This window comes from Trichomonas vaginalis, chromosome V, assembly GCF_026262505.1.
Source record: "Trichomonas vaginalis G3 chromosome V, whole genome shotgun sequence".
NCBI classification, from domain to species: Eukaryota; Parabasalia; order Trichomonadida; family Trichomonadidae; genus Trichomonas; species Trichomonas vaginalis.
In genome coordinates this window covers 34,039,611-34,059,596 of record NC_067207.1, presented here as the reverse complement: position 1 = coordinate 34,059,596, position 19,986 = coordinate 34,039,611, and the positions used below count along the sequence as shown (strand labels likewise).

Below are 19,986 nucleotides of genomic sequence, written 5' to 3'. Positions count from 1 at the left end.
TGAGCCATCTGAAGTCAAGCGTAAAAAATAAATGGTTCATCTACCCTACTTGTTTGAAGTTGTCAAATACTCTGTTATTTTTTCCTTTAACAATGGCAAATCTTCTTTGAAGGTAAGAATTGTACAACCTTCATATCATAGTGTGTTTGAGGTAACGTATCTTGAACTATTTGTTTCACATCTTCATTGGGGTCATTGAATCGGTAAGTTTTCGCGATAGAACCAATTTCTGTCAGATTTGTAAATCTTAGCAAGGTCGTAAAGCTTTTGTTGTTTCTTCTGACTAAATGCAACATAACCATATCTTTATCTTCTTCATTTTCCATCTTCAGTATAAATATATACTTATAGTTCTTTTCTTTCCTTTTGGTACCGAACGTGGTATTCTTTCTGAATGCTTTTGTCTTCTTTTTCATATCTTCTCTCTGCTTTGTTACAAAGTTCGTCAAGTAGCATAAGTATGTAGATTGCATAACGAGGTGAAGCCCACATTGCTATTGAACTAACTAGGAACTTATGAACATATATACCTTTTAGATGTGATGGTAAGTTTTGTCTGTCTTGGTACATCTTTTTAAGTTCTACATGTTCAAACTCACTGAGGAGTTCATGAGTGCTATTTAATTCAAACCAATCTTGTGGTTTCATAGTATCTGGAGCAAAACATGCTGTCAAAATACTTTGCATTTGGTACATATCGTCTTTGACCGAACGAATGAGACGGAGTTGTTTGTTAAACTGAACCCACTCATATTCTTCATTTATAGCTTCATGGACTATAACTGTTGTTGTGTTCTCTGTTGTTGTCATATCTGTCCTTACATACAAAATAAAAAAATAAATAAAAATAAAACTAACTTTATTTTTTCTGTCTTAAGGAAATTCATGATTTCATAGAGTTTTGGCGACCCCGAAGGAAGTCGGTCTAGAGAAATTTCACTGTTTTTCATAGAGTTTTGGCGACTAAGGTTTCTTACCTACTCGCTGTTCTTCACTGTTTCCGAGGGAAGCAATCTTATGCCATTTTACTCAGAATTTTGTTGCTGAATTCAGCAAAAATATATTTTAGGGTAGATGGTTAGATCTAACCTGTCTTCTACCCTCTTTTCTACCCCAGTTATTTTATAAGCGTTTTACATGGTAAACGTTATTTTTACATGTATTTTTCAGCAACTTCGTCAAATAATTTTATAGCTTTATCTATCTCATCTACTTCAAACGTTTCTTTACCTTTTATGGGAGCACCATACATTTTCTCAAAACTTTTCAAGTAGTTCTGTTTCAGCAGCTCTCATATCGTTAACCAACACAACCTTGACTCTATTGACTGTACTGTCATATCTTAGAGTTATATTATATGTTCTTCCTATCTTATATCTTTTTGTGTTGAAGTCCTTCGGTTTCTGAACGATGTAAAGTAAGCCTTCACTGCAACGTTCTGAGTCGAATAAACCATATGTTATGAAGTTATATCCAACAACTGGGTCTAACCATAACAAAACTATTGGTATAAGACTTTTGTCGATGAGATATGCTGTAGTTCCATAGAATCTTACCGATATCATAAGCTCAGGATTTCTTGTCAAAATTTTCTGACTAGAAGCAATTCTAACCCAGTCCTTTGCTTTCTTTCCAGATGGAGATAAAATGTCTGACAAAGAATATTTGTTGTATTTCTTTGAGTATCTTACGTTTAAATCACCTATTCTAACCACTTTGGTGTCATTGTCTATCTTTCCAACTGTTTCAAACTCAATGTTTGACATATCTTTCTTTAAATCTGCATAGTCGTTTCTCATACGTTCTATCTCTTTGACGGAGTAGTTATATTTCCTAATTGCTGCCTTACATTTTGAACATTGCGGGTTCATTTTTGCGTTATATTCTGAAACCTTACCTGCTAGTATGACTAAGGCGTCAATTGCTCTCTTTAACTCAAAAGTTGCGGGTTTTATCTGTTCATTCCATATCTTACCTCTTCTATCTTTATCTCTTATCTGCCATACACATTCAGCAACTAACGAAACAAAGTTGTCGTAGGTCTTAAACTCCCCAGATTTGTATATGTCAGAGATGTTCTTATATACCATATCGCAATCTTTGTCCATGACTTTGTGGTTGCAATGAAATCCAAGAAACTCATAGTTAACCTTTCGTATGAACTTCTTTATTTCTACTGAGTCAGTTGCTTTGACTTCTATTTCATCGAATTCTGGAATAGTAAGCTTTTGTTGCTGGATTTCAGGCAATTTGGGTAAATGGTCGATGAGGTCCTGCATGTCATAAAGATACTGTTCATTTGTTTCATCTTTCGCACAACAGTCCAAAGTACTTGTTAAAAGTTCTTGCTTTATCTTCTGGATTTCTGTTTCGAAAGTATATGAAGAAGGAATGAAGCTTTTCATCTCTACTAACATTGAAGTTGGGTTCATGACTAACGAGTTTGGTGCTGTTGTTGCTAACATGTTCTTACAATAAAAATAAAAAATATTTTTTTAAAAAAACCAACTTTATTTTTTATTTCGGGAAAATTCATGAGGTTAGAAAACATGTACGAAGAAGTCTTGACAAAACATTTATGAAGAAGTCATGAAAATTCAAGAGGGTAGAAAAGAGGGTAGAAGACAGGTTAGATCTAACCTTCTACCCTAAAATATATTTTTGTCGAAAATAAATGGGTCATTTACTCACAATATTTTTGTACAAAACGACCCCAAACTTTTAACTTCTTTTCTGCAGCTTCTAATGCTATCTTAGCGAGTTCATATTCTCTAAATTCTCTCTTTAAATCTTCTTGTTCCCATTGGTCTAGTTCGTATGGCGAGTCTCTATAACCAGAACATATCTCACGTTCATGTTCTATTTGTTTTTCATGCATTTTTCTAACTTCTTCTTCAAACAAAGGTTTTGCATTCTCTACTGTATCTTCAAGTTCTTCTTCATCTAACTTCTCATGAACTTTCTTGTCTATGGAGTCCATAATTTTTCCAACTGCTATACAATATTTTGGAGAAGCCCACATTGCAATATAGTTTACGAGTCTTGGGTCTACATACATTCCTCTAACCTGTTTGATTTCATCAGGAATTCCTGCATGAATTTTGTATAAAAAGCAACCCGCTGTTTTCCGCGGGTTGGTATATTCTTCACAAAATGCTTGTTTTGAGGTCGAGCCACTTTTGGCTCCACCTCTTTTTTCAACCAAAAACTCATTTTTGTCGAATTCAGCACTTTTCCGTAGTTATATATCAAAGACAATTCGAGATAAAAGTCATAGTACAATGGAATAATATGTTGCACACCGTTTGTTGTGAACCAAACTTGAAAGTCAGAGAAACTGTTACTAGGTGGTTCATAGAATTTAGAAGCAAAGTCATAAAAGTCCTTACCAATACAAAGAAAACTATTGTTGCTTGAACTGAAACTTGCATGACATATAACATTTTGAGGGTCAAACCTGTATGCTCGGGATGAAATTTCTTCATCTGATATAGTCCTACCAGTATTTGTAAAGATATAGTCTAACGGTTTTGTATCTGCTACTTTTGTTCTTTGTTTTTCAACCTGAAGCATTTAATATATGTAAAAATATACTGTTTTAAAATGGTATGCCATATAGCTTCTTGAATTTGTTAAGAAGTATTTGAACGTATTTTCCATCTGTATCTCTAGTGTTTACATAAGCATAGCCTTCCTTAGTAAAATATACTTGTAATTTCCTATAGTTTACGCCAGTATAAAAGTAGAAAGAGTCTTGTTCTTCGCTATAGTAGTAAAACTCAAACGTATGCTTGCCATAGTCTGTAATTTCAATTGTTTCATCTTCTAGTTCGTCGACAAATTCGAATACAATATCTCCAAATTTGCCTTTGTTCTTATTGTTTTCAGAACGAGTGACCCAACGTAAGTTTTCAAGTCTATTGTCGTTTCTTATATGGTTTATATGGTCTACAAAAGGTAAATTGTTAGGATTTAGTATAAAATGAGTTGCAATGACAACATGTTTAAGATAGTGTTTTCCACCCATCTTCATAATAGCATATCCGTCATTTCGCTCCCATTCGCTTAAAACTCTTTTTGTCTTTTTGTTTCTGACTTCAAATGACTCACAACAGTGAATTTCATATTTCTCATCTAACAAACAAGTTTCCCAACGGTCTGTTCCAACAAACTCAGCGTACATTTCAAATAAAATAAAAAAAATATTGTTTTAAAAAAGTTTTTATTTCATGCAATGTTTTATTTCTGTGCCGTCTTCAAGTATGCCCCAATATTTCCTTTTCGATATTACATGAACTTCGGAAAATACCTTATCTAGCTTAAAACAGCCCATCTTTTCACCGACCATTCCCATTTCAATGAGTTTGTTATAGCCTTCTTCGTTCGTCATGAGTGCGTCAATGTTCTCATAGTAAACCTTCACTTTGGATTTGACTTCGGAGAAGAATTTGTTGTAGTTGTCAAGGACTGCCTTTGCGAACTGAGGATAGGACCAATGTTCGACAATAGGTTTTAATGTGGTTACTAAGCCACTTTGACCTTGAGTGAACTCGTACTTCAAAACAAAAGGAGAAAACCTTTCAACAAAGTTGTCGACCTTCTCATAATGTTTACTCTTCATCTCTTGAGGTTTCTTAATGGAATATCCCCATGTCGAATTCATAAGCAATTTGAGTGTCATTGCAAGTTTGGGGTTTGAAGCTTTCCTAATATCATACAGTTGTTGTATGACTTTTCCAACTGTATAGTTCCTTCCCGAGAACTCACCATCTTCGTTTGGAATTCCAGTCGGGATATATTGGACGAACCTCATGTACGCAGCGTTAAGGTCGACATAGTATATCTTTTCATCTGAGTCGAACTTGTCGCATCCAATCGGACCAGTTCGTGGAAATTCAAGTGAGTCTCTTATCTTCTGAGAAACTTCTCCTGTTATCTCATAAACATCGTCGAAGCAACCTGTTTCATATAAAACCTTCTGACCTAACTCAGATGCTCTCCAATACAATTTGACGTCGATTGGATGCCTCAATGGAAGTTTGTTTATAGCATCTTGAAGTTCTTGCAACCTCATTGGAAGTTCTTCTGGTTCAGGTTGGTATCCGAACAATCCAACTCCTTTTGGAACTGTGTACTTCTTTTGTACTAGAACTTTGTCTGGAACAACTTTTGGTCTTGCTAACAGTGAAAAGTTTGTTTCGTCTTTTGGTACAAAACTTTCTGTCAGCTTGTCATCTGGAATTGGTTCCAACAAACCTTTCTCGAAAAGAATGTTTACAGCTCTGACAATGTTGCACTTGCCTTTTCCGAACAATGGGTTTGTAAGACTTTCGTTCAACATGAAGTGGTTGTGGACAATTACAATCTTCAACCATGGTAAGTCTTTGTCAACAACATAGTCGTCATGTGAAGAACCTTTCTCAGTCGGAATGTTGACTCGGATATTGACATTTGCCAACGGTGCAATTTTTGCCAATTGACCTCTGAGCATGTACCTTGTCTTCACACATGACTCAAGATACTTCATTTTCTCTTCTGAAACAAGACCAGAGTTCCTGAGACATGTAAGAATACAAGGTTCATTGACAATTGTTTCAATTGAATTGTAAATTCCATACCTGGTTAAGTTAATGTCAGACTTATTTATGAAGGGGAAGTATCCAGCATGTTGTCTGACTGCTTGAGGGTTAGGTTGGTACCATTCGAACTTGACACTTGCAATTCCTTCAATTGCATTCAAAATGTCTGAGTCGGAGTCAACCATTTGTTCTCTCTTTGTAGTCTTGAAAGCGTCAAGAAGCATTGCAGCTGTTGTGACATTGCCATGCGCATAGTATATATGACCGTCCAAATCTGTTATGGTCAATCTGAGATTGTATCCTTTCTTATTTCCATCTTGAATTGCAGCAAGTACTCCCATGAAGCCTTCTTTGTTCTTTCCTTCGTCAAAGTTTACTGTAAAGGTTCGACCAGATGTAATTTGACTTCTAACTTCACGGTACTTCTCATATGCATATCTTGTTCTTTCCATGGGAACATGTGCGTCTTCACCTTTTCCTTTTTTCCTTCTCAAAGGATGCAATTGTTCGTCATGTTTCCAGTAGAATCTGGCAAAGCCGTCGTGTCCTTCAACTTGAGGCTCAGAAACATCGAAAGGCATGTCCATAAGACGTTCTTCTTCTAACCTCTCGAGTCTGTTTGGATAATTGGCGCGCGCGGTTTCTAAGTCCATCTCGTAGCGAAGACCAGACAGTTTGTCATAGACTTTTATTGGCTTTCCCTTCCTATATTTAAACTTCTTCGAAACTTTCCAACCATATCTTTCTAACTCTGCTTTTATTCTAGCAGACCTTCTGTCCATTCTATATGGGGGCATTTTTATAAAAATAAAAAAATATTTTTTTTCTTTACTTTACATAACCACCTGCTGCCATAAGTCTTTGACGCCAACCCATACCAGCTAATGAAGGTTGACTTGGTTTAGTATTGAAACTAAACTTTGGTTTTGGTTTATCTTCCGTTTTTGGTTTCTCTTCTTCTATCGGTTTTTCGTCACTTTTCGGTTCCTCTGACTTTACCTCACCTGCAGGAACAGTTGTGTCGTCAACATCTTCATAAATATCATATGCCATTTGTTTTTGTTTTCCTTTCAACTTTTTGTGTTTGTTGTAAAGTTTAGAATATTTCGACTCTAAGTCAATGAGATGTTCTATAATGAACTGTTGGTCAGTGAAGTAAACTTTTCCATCTGTTGTCTCGAAAGCTCCTTCAGACTTCAATATTTTATTTGTGAGAGTCTGTTTCTTTTTTGAGATACTAGCCGTTCCATTTCTATGAAAAGTGACTTTGTAGTTAGGGTTTGTATTTCCAGACCTGGCACTTTCTATTATTGAATTTTTCTCTTCATCTGTAAGTTCTTTGACAGGTTTTGACAATGGTTCTGAACTTTTTGTTTGTGGTGTCAAATCTACCGTTTCAACTTCTTCGGTCATTTCATCTCAGTAAAAATTTTAGTTTGGTTTGTTTTCAACTGGTTGTTTAGGTTTTTTAAGTCGGTCTAAAACTTCTTGAGGTATAGGAAGAACTTGACAAACACGTGGTTGTGTAACTGCTGGAAGCCGACAAATCCATCTTGAACCCATTTGTCTCAATGCTGTATTGTTCATTTCATCTCAGTAAAAAATTTTACATTCCCCACGTTTGAGGCGGTTGAGGTTGGTTATTGTTTACCCACTGTTGTGCATGGTTATATCCTCTGTTAAAGAATCTTTCACCTTGGTCCATATAGTGTCCTGCTTGGTTATAGTAGTCATTTGCTTTGTTATAATAGTTTCCTGCTTGTCTTCCTACATTGTCCATCCATCCTTGAACTTTTCCTCTTGTTTCAGGATTTGGAATAAGATTTGCTGCATCTCGTGCTACATCCCAACCTTTCTGTACAGTTTGTATAATAGGTTGTGCTTTCTCTTTAAGTATACCTAATGTACTCAAAATCTTCCTTCCAACTCCAAATACACCTCTGGCTATTGTTCCCACTGCGGGCAAAAATCTGGATGCAACTCCTGCTAATGCGCCAAATAAACCCATTTCTTATAGGGTAAAAAATGACGAATCCAAACAAGGACCCCTATGTTTCTAAAGCGACAAAGAAAGCACTCATGGTAAAAATCTTTAGTTCAACACCAAATGCTTGGTTTATGGATATCTTGGAAAACATTCCGAGGTATAGAGAAGACGGACCACCATACTGGCTAATATTTGTCGGTCAAACACAAGATACTGTGAAGCCATACCATTACAGTCCAAAAATATTTTAGATGTGAAAACTGCTTTGACAATATTTGTTGACAAATACCATCCAACAAAACTGACATCTGACTGTGAAAGTTCTTTCAAATCAGACGATATTAAAAACTATCTGCGTTCAAAAAATGTAAACCAATATTTCATTGTCGACCAAAACCATTCTGCTCTTGGTGTCATTGACAGTTGTATAAAAATCTTAAGAGACTTAAACCAACCACAAGGTGGTGAGGTAGATGAAATGTCATATGACGACAAGTATAGACACTTCTCCATGGCAAAGATGAGACAAGTTTTAAATATTTACAATACCCGTAAACAAAAGGTTTGGGAAACCACTCCCCTGAAGAAATGAAAAAACAACCCCGACTTAGAGAAAGACTATATATTTAATAGTTTAGTCAAAAGAGACAAACAAGAAAGAATGCCAGGCTTCAAACTTAAGAAAGGTGACAAAGTAAAAATAGAAATACCTAAACGCGACCCATATGAAAATACTATTGACTATGACAACAATGGGAACTCGACAGGTACTCGCATTCGTGTTCGTAAAAATAGAAGAAAGTATACAAGAGAATATTATGAAGTTTTAGGCAAACATGGCAAAATGTACAGACTGCAAGCAGAAGATAAAACTACTATTGTCAGACCTCGTTTCAAACTTGTTAAGGTTCAAGGTGGTATACTTTCAAAGACTGTTCCTAACAAATATAAGACAACTCCTGACGAATATGCTAAAGAAGTTGAAAATGACGACTAAGCAATTCTATACCATGCGTAAACTGTCATGTAAGGTGGCATGTAGTCTTTACTTTGTCCCGTTGTTTGCGTATACCCTGAAACGAAATGTGTATGGTTTCCTTCTCCCTGAGTGTCACTCCAGTAACAATTTATAGCAAACTTAACGTCGTCTTTAACATCATATCCTTTACCTTTTGTCATTCCTGACCAATCCCAATATCTATGCTTATGCCAACCTGCTTGAGATGTACTTAAATCTATGTAGTGACTGTGTGCAGGTAAATTTTCACCTGAAATCGTTTTACTTCCACCTGTTTCCTTTGAAGAGTTTGCACAATACAAAAACCTGTCGACTATTTGAGTCCAAGTTCCAAAACCAAGTACTACTTCTGGTCTGGTAGAGTTCATTGACGTATAAATAGAACCTATAGGATATACTGTTTGAAGTATTTCTGTCTTTAATGTTTGAAGCTCTGTTTTGTCTGCTTTTTTATATAACTTTTCTTCAAGTTCATTTACGTCAGAGATGCTATGTCTATGATATTTTTGTGGGTATGTTCCTTCTGTCCATGCGAAAATACGTTCTTTTGTTGCATCTACATATCCTTTTATCCATGTCGAGTCTGCTTTTGTATTCCTTAACTCTGTAACACCTTTCTCAAGCTCTTTCAACTGTTGTCCATCTTCCATTAAACCTCTGGTATGACTTGAAACCGTTTGTGTCAACATATCTACAGTTTCTTTGTCGGCTTTAAGGTCTAAACATCCTGAAACCCATCCTGTATCGGCTTTAGTTTTTAAAATCTTCGATGTCCGTTCATGGTACCAGTCAACCCTTTTTATAATTTCATTGTCTTTTTCATCCACATATTCCTTATCTGCCTTCTTCACTAACCCACTAGCCAGATATGCTAACTCATCGTCAACATACTCTTTGTCAGCTTTCTTTTCAACATCCTCTTTTGTTGCATATGTTGCATCTGCTCTGTCATGTTCTTCTTGAACTTTTTCAATGACATACTCTTTGTCAGCTTTGTTGTCAATATCTGCTTTCAAAAGAAGTTCATCTATAGGTTCTCGTTTAAAGTTCTTTTTGTTGGATTTATACAAACAGTATGGTTCTTGTTGTCTTGAAATAGAAACTCATCTGTCATTGGGTTTAATGTCAGTTTTAAGTTTCCTTCTTTCAATGACTCAGATATCTTAGAATAGTTTGAAAAGTTTGTTGTGTTCTTATTTAGAGCTTGCATAATGAGTTGTCGGTTGTGTTGTATTTCTCTCATAGACGCTGTTTCATTTGACATTTTATTCTAGATAAAATATGCTTCCAATAGAAAAAGAAAATTCAAGAGTTGCTACAACTAAACCATTAGATGAACTTTTTACTAATGTCGGTCAAAAGTTTGAGACAGAGACCGTAAAGCATGAAGGCTATCGTTTTGACTACCCATTAAGATGGCTAAGAGACCATCTGTCACAAAAGCTATTGGCTTTCGTAGAATGAAGTTTGTGTCTGTAGAAGATAAAAGTTTTCCATTTATTGTAAGGTTTCATATAGATTATATATCTGAAGGGAAACGAAAAATGTGGGAAGAAATTGAGCTAATACAAGTTGACCTTTCATCTTCTCTACAGACTGCGTTAAAAAATATAGAAGATAAAATAAATTCATGTTATGCAAAATATGCTGATGAATATGCAAATACCGAGAGCACACTTTATGTGAGAATTGTATATGACAAACAAAATTCACAAGTGTCATTTCAAATCTACGAAGACAATCCAAAGAAAGACGAACAAATATATACAGAATTCACTGCAATGTCATGGTATTATTTGCAAAGAATGTTAAATCAGAAGTCGAACTTCCTTTAGCAAATATTTACAGTCGATATGCAAGAGATGAACCATATTTATTTAAAGATGTTTTCGACTCAGATGCTATTATAGTTCATGCTTCATTTTCTGGCGCCCAAAACTCTTTTTTATGCTTGGCAAATGACTTTTACGAAAAACCTACAAAGCTATATGAACCACCGAGTGGAAGTATTTCAGACTTTCAAGTATGGTTTACAACAGATGGAAGAAGAGAATAGTTCCATTATACCACGCGTTTTACTTAGAACTTAGTTTCATATACAACTACTATCGAACGGTAAAAATATAATTTTAATACGGTTGAGGTGTGGATTTGGTTGCCAACTAGACTGTGGTGCAGGTTCAGGCTGTTGTATAACAGGAGCTTGTTCTTCTGGTTCAGGGTCTTTAGGTATAATACCAACGAACTGACCTACTCTTTTACCAATATTTTTGACTCCGTTCCAAATTCCTCTTCCTACGGTTTTTTATTCCATTCCATATACCTCTTCCAACATTTCGAAAGAAGTTTCCTATTCTTCCAAAGAAACCCATTTTACTATATGTAAAAATCTAATGTCCGCCTAGTCTCTTACGTTTCCTGTTGAGTTCCATAGCATTCTTTAACTGGAGCTCATACATTCTATTTCTCCTCTGGTAGAAAACATACTCTGGGTCAACTCCTGTGTTCGCGTCATCTGCATAGAGTTGTTTATATCCCACTTCAGGGTTGTATAAAACTCTTTCCATCTCATATTTGCATACCATGGTGGTAAGCCTAACGCAGCGTCATTTGACATGGCAGTTTGCATTTGTACATCTGTTGGCACTTGACCATAGTTTGCCATTGCAGTTTGTATTCTAACTTCATTTGAATATTCTCTGGTTTGGTTGTCCAGGTTGCTGTGCATTCGCTAAGTTCTGTGCGTCCATTTAATATTAGATAAAAATATCTCTTACGAGTACATATGCTGAACATTTGCAGGCATTGGTTCATTCTTCATATTCTCTATATCTTTCTGCCACGTCAAATAAGTAAATGACACAATGGAAAAACCTAAAACAAGTAGTCCTATTTCAAACCACATTTACTTACTAGTAAAATTTCTTTGTTATGACACTTTCTCCAGTTTATAGGACCTCTCTCATATTCTATCTTATCGTATCTAAACTCATAGTCATGTATGTCCTCTAACCATCTCATGACACTTTCCAAACCACTTTTATCGGATGTAAAGTAAAAGCATGGATGGTTATGTAAAACGTCTAAAGTTTCTAAAGAGTCTCTCAAAGTCCAGTCTACTTGGTATTGAAAATCCCATGTGTTATAGAACGGCGGGTCCACTATAAAGAAAACATTTTCCTTGTCTTTATATTTTTCATACAACTCTGTCCAATGACATCTCACAAACTCTATACCCTCAATATTTTTCTATGTTTCTTTGAAAACATTTGTATAGTTAAGATATAAAACTTTTGACATAAGTGTTTCAATGTCATGAACTCTTATAGCCCACTATATAATAGTCTAGCAGATATACTATCCCAGTCAATATACTCTGCCTTTTTCAAAACCTCTCTGACAGTATTTTCTTATCTAATGGTATACGTTCCATCTTACTATAGGTATCTTTTCTTTTAACTCTTTCATATTTTGTTTGTGTTGGTATATGTTTGAGACGGTTCATATAGTTGTCGAAGTCATTGCATATAATCTTTGAGTCAGGAAATACAGTATGGCAAAATGAGAATATATAAAACTTCCACCGAACAAATCTACAAATGTTAGACATTCGGTAGTTTCTTAAGTTCTCTCAATAGAATATCTTTACATCTACTCTTATTTCCAAAGAAGGGTAACGGTTTTTGTAAAATTCATTTTTATATTAATATAAAAATGTTTTTACCTGAAAAGTGACAGAAAAGTGACAAAACATGAAAACATATATATTTTGTGAAAAGCTCCTGGAAGACCCGTATATAAGAACTTCATTATATACTAAACATCTTCAGGGGCTAGAGGGGCGCAGCCCTGGAAGCCCCCACTACCTTTTTTTTTTTTTTTTTTTTTTTTTTTTATGGGCTAGAGGGCGCAACGCGCCTGGAAGCCCACTACCTTTTTTTTTTTTTTTTTTTTTTTTTTAATTATAATATATAAGGAATTTTATTAAAATATGAAATTAAATAAAAAAATTTAATAGTTAATTTAAGTTTGTTTTTTATTTTTATTTTAGAACTGTTTTCATAGGAATTGAAGGGTGAGAGGTATATAGGCATACTATATACCTCGCACCATTCAATTCAAACTCTAAATGGGAGAAACTTTGCTTTCATAAGATAACATACAAACAAAGTTTCTCCCATTTAGAGTTTGAATTGAATGGTGCAGGTATATAGCATACTATATACCTCTCACCTTCAATTCCTATGAAAACAGTCTAAATAAAAATAAAAACAAACTTAAATTAACTATTAAATTTTTTATATTTAAATTTCTATTTTTAATAAAATTCCTTATATATTATAATTAAAAAAAAAAAAAAAAAAAAAAAAAAAAAGGTAGTGGGGCTTCCAGGCACTTCGTGCTTCTAGCCCTGAAGATGTTTAGTATAATGAAGTCTTAGAGACAAACAGACTATGAGTTTTGATATGAAGATAGAATATGAGAGAGGTCTATAAACCGGAGAAAGTGTTATATAACATCTGTCATATTACTCAGAATATTATACAGAATTCAATAAAAATATATTTTAGGTGAAGAGGTGAGATTTCACCTTTTTTTCACTCATTTTTCACCTCTTGAATTTTCATGAATTTCATCGTAAAACTTTGTCAGAATTCATCGTAAAGACTTTGTCAGATTTCATCGTAAAGACTTTGTCAAAACTTCATCGTAAAGACTTGTCAAAACTTCATCGTAAAGACTTTGTCAAAACTTCATCGTAAAGACTTTGTCAAGATTTCTTCGTAAAGACTTTGTCAAGATTTCTTCGTAAAGACTTTGTCAAAACTTCATCGTAATGAGCGTAAATCAGACAAAAATATATTTTAGGGTAGAAGGGTATATCTACCCCGTTTTCTACCCTCTTTTCTACCCCATATGTACTTACTGAAAAAGTATGTGTTCCATCTGTCATTTTACTCAGAATTTTACACCAAAAATAATGTTTAGGTGAAGAGGTGAGATTTCACCTGTTTTTTCACCTAATTTTTCACCCTCTTGAATTTTCATGAAATTTACACCAAAAATAATGTTTAGGTGAAGAGGTGAGATTTCACCTGTTTTTTTCACCTCTTTTCTCACCTCTTGAATTTTCATGAAATTTACACCAAAAATAATGTTTAGGTGAAGAGGTGAGATTTCACCTGTTTTTTCACCTAATTTTTCACCCTCTTGAATTTTCATGAAATTTACACCAAAAATATACTACTAGGGTCATTTACGAAGAAATCTCAACAAAGTCTTTACGATGAAATCTTGACAAAGTCTTTACGAAGAAATCTCAACAAAGTCTTTACGAAGAAATCTCAACAAAACATAGACAAGAAAGTTCATGAGAAATTAGATGAAGAAGTCTTAACAAAGTCTTTACGAAGAAATTCATGAAAATTCAAGAGGTGAGAAATGAGGTGAAAAAAGAGGTGAAATCTCACCTCTTCACCTAAAATATATTTTTGGGTCATTTACGAAGAAATCTCAACAAAGTCTTTACGAAAAACTCAACAAAGTCTTTACGAAGAAGTCACAATAAAGTCTTTACGAAGAAGTCACAATAAACATCTGTCAAAAACCGCTTTTTAACTTCACTTAAAATGCCACGTAAGCTACGTAAGAATATACGTAAGAGGAAGAGAGCATTGAAACATCCAATAGTAAAACTGACACCACAACAACAGTTGCAACAACAAATGCTGAATGACCCCACTATGTTGCAACAAATGTCAAGCAACCCTATGCTTTTAAACCGAGTTTTTGGTGCACAGAGTGGAGGTTTAAGAGCGGCACTTTTAGCGAAAATGGCAGGCTATGGTGGAGCTGCAGACGGAACAGCCTATAACCCTCAAAGTCAAATGAATTTGAGTTCACTCAAAAATCAAATAACAGATGTCAAAAAGTCAAACATAGACATACAGAAACAAATAAGTGAAAACGAAAAGAAACTAGAATATGAAGACACACAAAGAAACTCAATGAGTTAAACGTAGAGAAAAGAAGAAAGAAGAACAACTGAAAGAACTAAGTACAGAGGAATATGCGAAAAAAGTGTCAGAAAAAGCAGCAGAAGTAGCAAAAATGGAACAAGATGTTATAAATTTTGAAAAAAACCATACTACTCAATATAAAGTACTGAAAGATGAAGAGAAAAAGATAAAACAAAAAGCCCTGAAACATATATGGATAGCGATGAGTATAAAAAGGAAGTTGAAGCAAATGTAAAGGCAGAAAAACTTTTACAGTTGCAAAACCAAACCGTACAGTATGAAACTTAGCACAAGAAAGTAAAAATAACGACGCGGCTATGCAAAAGGCAATGAAAAGCGCAGAGTATATAAAAGCTAACAATGACTGGTAGATGCCCAAGCCAACGCTAAAGCAGCCCAACTCATAGGGTCAATAAGGACAAAAATACAAGCGGATGAAGACAGTTCAAATGAAGCTTTAAAAATGCTGACTTTAAGAACGCCTTCGAAGCTCTTCATAGTAAGGGTGAAACAAGTGAAACGACTTCTCATCTGGAAAAAACTGAAGTCTGAAGGTTTCGACAAAGAGTTAAAAGAAGTAGCACAAAAATATGACGAAAATAAAGATGCAGCAACGAGACAGGCAGTTCAAAGTGCCTATGACGCCGTTAAGCAACTGTTGTGAAAAGTCAAGAAAAAGAGTTACAACAGACCAAAACAGACCTAGTAAATGCTTTCTAAGAACGAAAAGTCAGGTAGGACATTATGCTGCAGATGGAAACATATGTGCCAGCTGGTGGAACTTATATACCAGCTGGTGGAACTTATATACTAGCTAGTGGAACTTATATACCACCAAACCTCCAAGAGAAGCACCTGCACCAGGACTACCTAAAACATTTACATCGTCACATGGACACAGACACAGGCATGCACCAAAACCAACACAACAACCAACACAACAACCAACAGTTCAAAAACACTGCACCACAACCAACAGTTCAAAACACTGCACCACAACCAACAGTTCAAAACACTGCACCACAACCAACAGTTCAAAATCCAGCACAGCAACAACCACAAACAGAGCAAGGACATAAAAGAAGTAGAGAACAAGGAAACCAAGAATTCTTAAAAATGCTTAAGGAAAATTATGGTTACCCAGATACTCTTGACTTTAAGTGACAGATATAAATGAAGCTATTAGAAAGTTCAAGGAAGAAATACTGACCCCGAACCTATTTAGCTTATGGCTCAACACCAAATCGGATATAATTTCAAACCTGAAAATACAAGCTCGCAAAGGGATATGATTTAATAGCTAATCATCCAAATGACATGAACGAATTTACCTCGAGATATTTGTGTCAGAGCTAAATGATGATTCAACTATCTTCATGAAACGCGTAAAAAATAGAGACGGAACGAAAGAAGAAAGGCTTATGAATGCAGATGAACTTAAATAGGGAACTTGTTAAAAACGGTCTCGGAATATATGAAAATGCCAGCAGATGAGGTACAAGAAACTCCACAGGAAGAAGTTCAGATACAACCAGACATGGAAGAAATAGTTTAGCAACAACAGCTAGAAGAGCCTGAAGGAAAACGAACAAGTCGCTCCTTTGGAAACTAACTTCACAGAACTAGATGAAGATTTGGAACAGCCGAAAAATCTTGACCCTCAACAAGAGTATGCGGAGAATATGGAATATTTCCAAGAGTCTAAAAAAAATTCGGCTGACATAGTAGAAGAATATCGAAAAATGTTTGCCGACATACAAAGACTCCAGCACCAGATGAAAATATTCAGCATTAGAATGGAAGAACTGAAAAAAAATGTACACAAATACAACAACCCTTTTTACTTACGAGCATTTAACGTTCAATCTTTGGATGAACTCGGTGAAAATAAAAGGTTAAATTTCAAGAAAACATATAGAAATGAAACATTGTTTAAAGTTCATTCAGAACCTAACCAAGATGGAAACAAACCTACTTTTGTTTCTGCAGACGATGGAACTACAATGATGGGGTCATAAAGCTAACCCGGATAGGTGGTTCATAAACTTACAACCACAATTCCAAGAAGTTGTAGACGCAATGGAAGTGAAATGGTGAACCAGATATAGCTGGTATTTTCAGCGCGGCTTTAATGCCATTGAAAGATATGAAACATGCAGATATTTTGGACCAGTATGAAATGAACATGGCTGATGGAAATATAAACACCTGACGTTCTAGAACATTTATCTCAAAGAACTACACAGAACCATAAAGATGGTATATTTGGTGAAGAGTTAGAAAGAAAGTTAGGGAGACAGAAGGAAGAGAACCTATTGTACATGACCTTGCAAACGAAAGTTTACAAAATGTCATAAAAACTTACTTTGCAGACAATGAACCGAGAAGGGATGAATATTTAAGAAAACTCAAATGGACAGTACCAATGAAATGTTAGTATTGAAAAACATGTTCCTTGACAAAATAAAACCAACTACAGAAATAAACGACGCAAGACTGAAAGATTGGGTAAAAGCTTTCCCATTCACAAAAGATATAGTGGTAACATGGAAAGAAAACCAGAATGGCTACAAAAAACATATATTTGGAAAACGAGCATATTCCATATGGACAGCACTGTTTGAAGAGCTTGAACCGGAAACTCAGGAAAGAGTCATGCAAACAATACGCAACGACTCAAATACAAACTATGACAAACTCTTTCTAGGATATAGGTTACCTGAGATGGGCGACCAGAGCCCAAAGGCAAAAAGGACATGGGAAATTTGCAACATACTAGATGAACATAATGCAAAGATGCAACAACTTCAAGCAGAGGGCAATGAAGGAAAAAGAAGAGTTAAAAACTCAGTCAGGAAGAAAGTAAAGCTTGGTCGGAGTGGGTTCTATTATGACATATAAATCCAACTATTCTATATTTTTACTCATATGAAATGTACGCCGCTCAGAATATAACGCCAACAGTTTTTGGATGCCATGAACGGAAATGTTTCCGAATGGTATATAACGAATGCGACAATGCCATTAGAAGGTCAGAAATAGTTCCTGAACTTACGAATATACAACTGCTGTTTCTTATGGAAACGTAGGTGAGTTTGGAGAAGGTTCTTCAACAACAGTAGATATTGCTTGCGACAGGTTCATCATATAATTTCTATTGACAACTCTTTCTTATACGTGGAACAAGACATTGAAATAAAACCTTCTGCCAAGTTGTCTGACAAGAAAGGTTGCAATGGAATTTTCTATGTCGGATACCAATATGCTCCAGAAGTTTTTCATGGGATATAAGATATATCTAACTCTGACTTAGTTCAAACAGTAACATGGGCAAACTATGAATGTGTTCGCTTGAGAAACTCAGTACAACCACAAGCTAGAGAACAAACAGACCAGTATGCAACTATTGAGAGAAAATAGAAGACTTGACCCTAACGTTCCAGGAGTTTATGTTAACCTTTCTGGTTCAGATGGAACTGCAGTAACCAAAGTAAAATTGAAACTTAGAGTTCCTTTTGTCATCTTTCCTCATCTTCAGGTTTTTAAGATACTTGCCAAACTGGGCAGGAAAATTTCTATCGAACTTACTCCAAGCAAAAATAACTTAGTCATTGCACCAACACAAGACCCATTCACTCTACAGAAGTAGTGGGAACAAATAAAATGTCATTCGCCGACTTTTGCAAAAACAAAGTTGACTTAGACTTTGGTTTCTCAAACCTCAACACTGAAGTAAACTATTATTTCAATGCTGCTGGAGATGCTTGGGACCCAGTTAAGTTTACATGCGAAAAGTTTGAATGCAAGAGAATAGAAAGCAGACTTGCAGTCTATATGTTGGACCCAGATATTTCAAATGCTTTAGCTGCCAAATATATTGCAGTTCCGCTTATGTTCCCTATACACCAAATATCTGTCAAAGACTTTGCAGGTGAAGTTGGAAACCAAAGTGCTAACCCAGGTGCAAGAACAGATATTGCCTTAACAACTGCAATGAAACATGCAGATACTATGTTTGTACTGTTCAGACGAACTATAAATGACTATTCTTGTTTCTACAACCCTGGTATTAAATATCATATAAACATAGATGGCAAATACTATCCAGAGAAGAATATTCTACAGTTGAGGATATGAGGTCATACAACTTGACATTAGATGCTATGAACTTTAACAACAACTTCACAACAACCATTAACCCTGAAATGCAAAGTTCTATTATGCCATATGTGAAAGTATGGACTCATACAGGAGCTCAAAAAACTCAATATACAAATGGAGACCGTTCAAACTTTTGGCTTGGCATTCCATTTGCTGACTCAGAAGACTTTATGGGTGGTATTTCAACTGTTGGTACAGTTCAAATACAATATACTGGTGACAGAGACGGTCCAGATGAATTGAGAGCAAAGAAGTTTACAAAACCAATAGCACTTTTCACGGAAGATGCTCTTTTGAAGATTCGTTCGATGAACCTGCTGGGGCTCCTCAGATTGGCATAACGACAGCTTCCATCGAGCAGATTTTGGCAGCAGGTCAGTAAGTTGTTCTTGAACTGACTTCTCTCCGTCAAATATTGACAGTACGCCAGTTTTGACATAATATTGTAAGATAAACTTACCTTTAGAAATATCGGTCAGTTTTTGTTGTTATATTTTTGTCTGCTTCAAGAACTTTCACCATCTCGGTTATACCAACTTTCTTTGCTTTATGAAAATATTTTGGTTCAGCAAAGACTGCTATTCTATAACATTTTCCATTGTTTGTGTAAAGAACTACTCTGTCAATGAACTTGTATTGTTTGTGTGTGTAAACTTTGTTTTGCTTCAATTCGAAGAGATACTCAATACGTCCATCTTTTATTCTAAGTAAAATGTCATTTCCGAAAAATAGAAGCGTGAGTGTTTCAAAAGTTTAATGGCGGTGGCAGATGTGAAGTTAAATTCACCAACTCAAACAAACAGTCAAAGTGTTGTTGTCAATGTCAAAGAAAGAGATGTTGAAGTGGGGAAACCATACGAAGACGAAGATGGTATAACAATAGTTCCTGTAAAAGAACAACCAACATACCCTGAAGTTAGCAGAGACTTAAGTTCTGTTGCAGATATTCGAAACGACTACCAACAACTGAAAGACAAACTTAAAACTCAGGAGAAGATTTGTCAGGCTTTGGGTATAATGTTAAACTTGGTTGAGCACACACCTGTAAAAGTGAACTCATATGTCATCGCACCTCATGAAATTTTGAAAGAACTATTGAAACTTTTGACAGAGGCAGACGATATAAACATCAAAGAAATAGAACCCGACATTGCTTGCTGTGGTGTTTTCATATAATGTCATTGACAAGATATACGTTATGAAAGGAGGTGAAACGTTGAA

The 19,986-nt window shown here is 35.3% G+C and overlaps 7 protein-coding genes and 3 pseudogenes across 10 annotated transcripts, besides 2 other annotated features; 1 reads left to right on the top strand and 9 right to left on the bottom strand.

The window, feature by feature from the left end:
• Nucleotides 1-12,479: part of a mobile genetic element that runs on past the window's edge.
• Nucleotides 41-810, bottom strand: TVAGG3_0453660 (annotated as a pseudogene). Its single transcript has one exon. A coding segment is annotated over exon 1 (770 nt).
• TVAGG3_0453650 (organellar and viral DNA polymerase type B) lies at nt 1,898-2,465 on the bottom strand (the record flags this gene model as incomplete). The annotated part of the gene is made up of 1 exon (XM_051234731.1): nt 1,898-2,465. A coding segment is annotated over one exon (568 nt), but the record flags the coding sequence as incomplete, so codon positions are not given.
• On the bottom strand, nt 2,684-2,980 carry TVAGG3_0453640 (uncharacterized protein; the record flags this gene model as incomplete). The annotated part of the gene is made up of 1 exon (XM_051234730.1): nt 2,684-2,980. The coding sequence occupies one exon, from the start codon at nt 2,978-2,980 to the stop codon at nt 2,684-2,686; it is 297 nt and encodes a 98-aa protein (XP_051104460.1).
• TVAGG3_0453630 (DNA/RNA polymerases family) lies at nt 4,578-5,527 on the bottom strand (the record flags this gene model as incomplete). The annotated part of the gene is made up of 1 exon (XM_051234729.1): nt 4,578-5,527. A coding segment is annotated over one exon (950 nt), but the record flags the coding sequence as incomplete, so codon positions are not given.
• On the bottom strand, nt 5,650-6,361 carry TVAGG3_0453620 (uncharacterized protein; the record flags this gene model as incomplete). The annotated part of the gene is made up of 1 exon (XM_051234728.1): nt 5,650-6,361. A coding segment is annotated over one exon (712 nt), but the record flags the coding sequence as incomplete, so codon positions are not given.
• Nucleotides 6,408-6,992, bottom strand: TVAGG3_0453610 (phage tail repeat-like family; the record flags this gene model as incomplete). The annotated part of the gene is made up of 1 exon (XM_051234727.1): nt 6,408-6,992. The coding sequence occupies one exon, from the start codon at nt 6,990-6,992 to the stop codon at nt 6,408-6,410; it is 585 nt and encodes a 194-aa protein (XP_051104457.1).
• Nucleotides 7,011-7,166, bottom strand: TVAGG3_0453600 (uncharacterized protein; the record flags this gene model as incomplete). Its single annotated transcript, XM_051234726.1, has 1 exon — nt 7,011-7,166. One exon carries the CDS (start codon nt 7,164-7,166, stop codon nt 7,011-7,013), a length of 156 nt encoding a protein of 51 aa, XP_051104456.1.
• On the bottom strand, nt 7,186-7,587 carry TVAGG3_0453590 (uncharacterized protein; the record flags this gene model as incomplete). Its single annotated transcript, XM_051234725.1, has 1 exon — nt 7,186-7,587. One exon carries the CDS (start codon nt 7,585-7,587, stop codon nt 7,186-7,188), a length of 402 nt encoding a protein of 133 aa, XP_051104455.1.
• Nucleotides 8,045-8,563, top strand: TVAGG3_0453580 (annotated as a pseudogene). The gene has a single exon. A coding segment is annotated over exon 1 (519 nt).
• TVAGG3_0453570 lies at nt 9,044-9,848 on the bottom strand (annotated as a pseudogene). Its single transcript has one exon. A coding segment is annotated over exon 1 (805 nt).
• Nucleotides 12,480-12,930: 451 nt separating the features above from the next.
• Nucleotides 12,931-19,986: part of a mobile genetic element that runs on past the window's edge.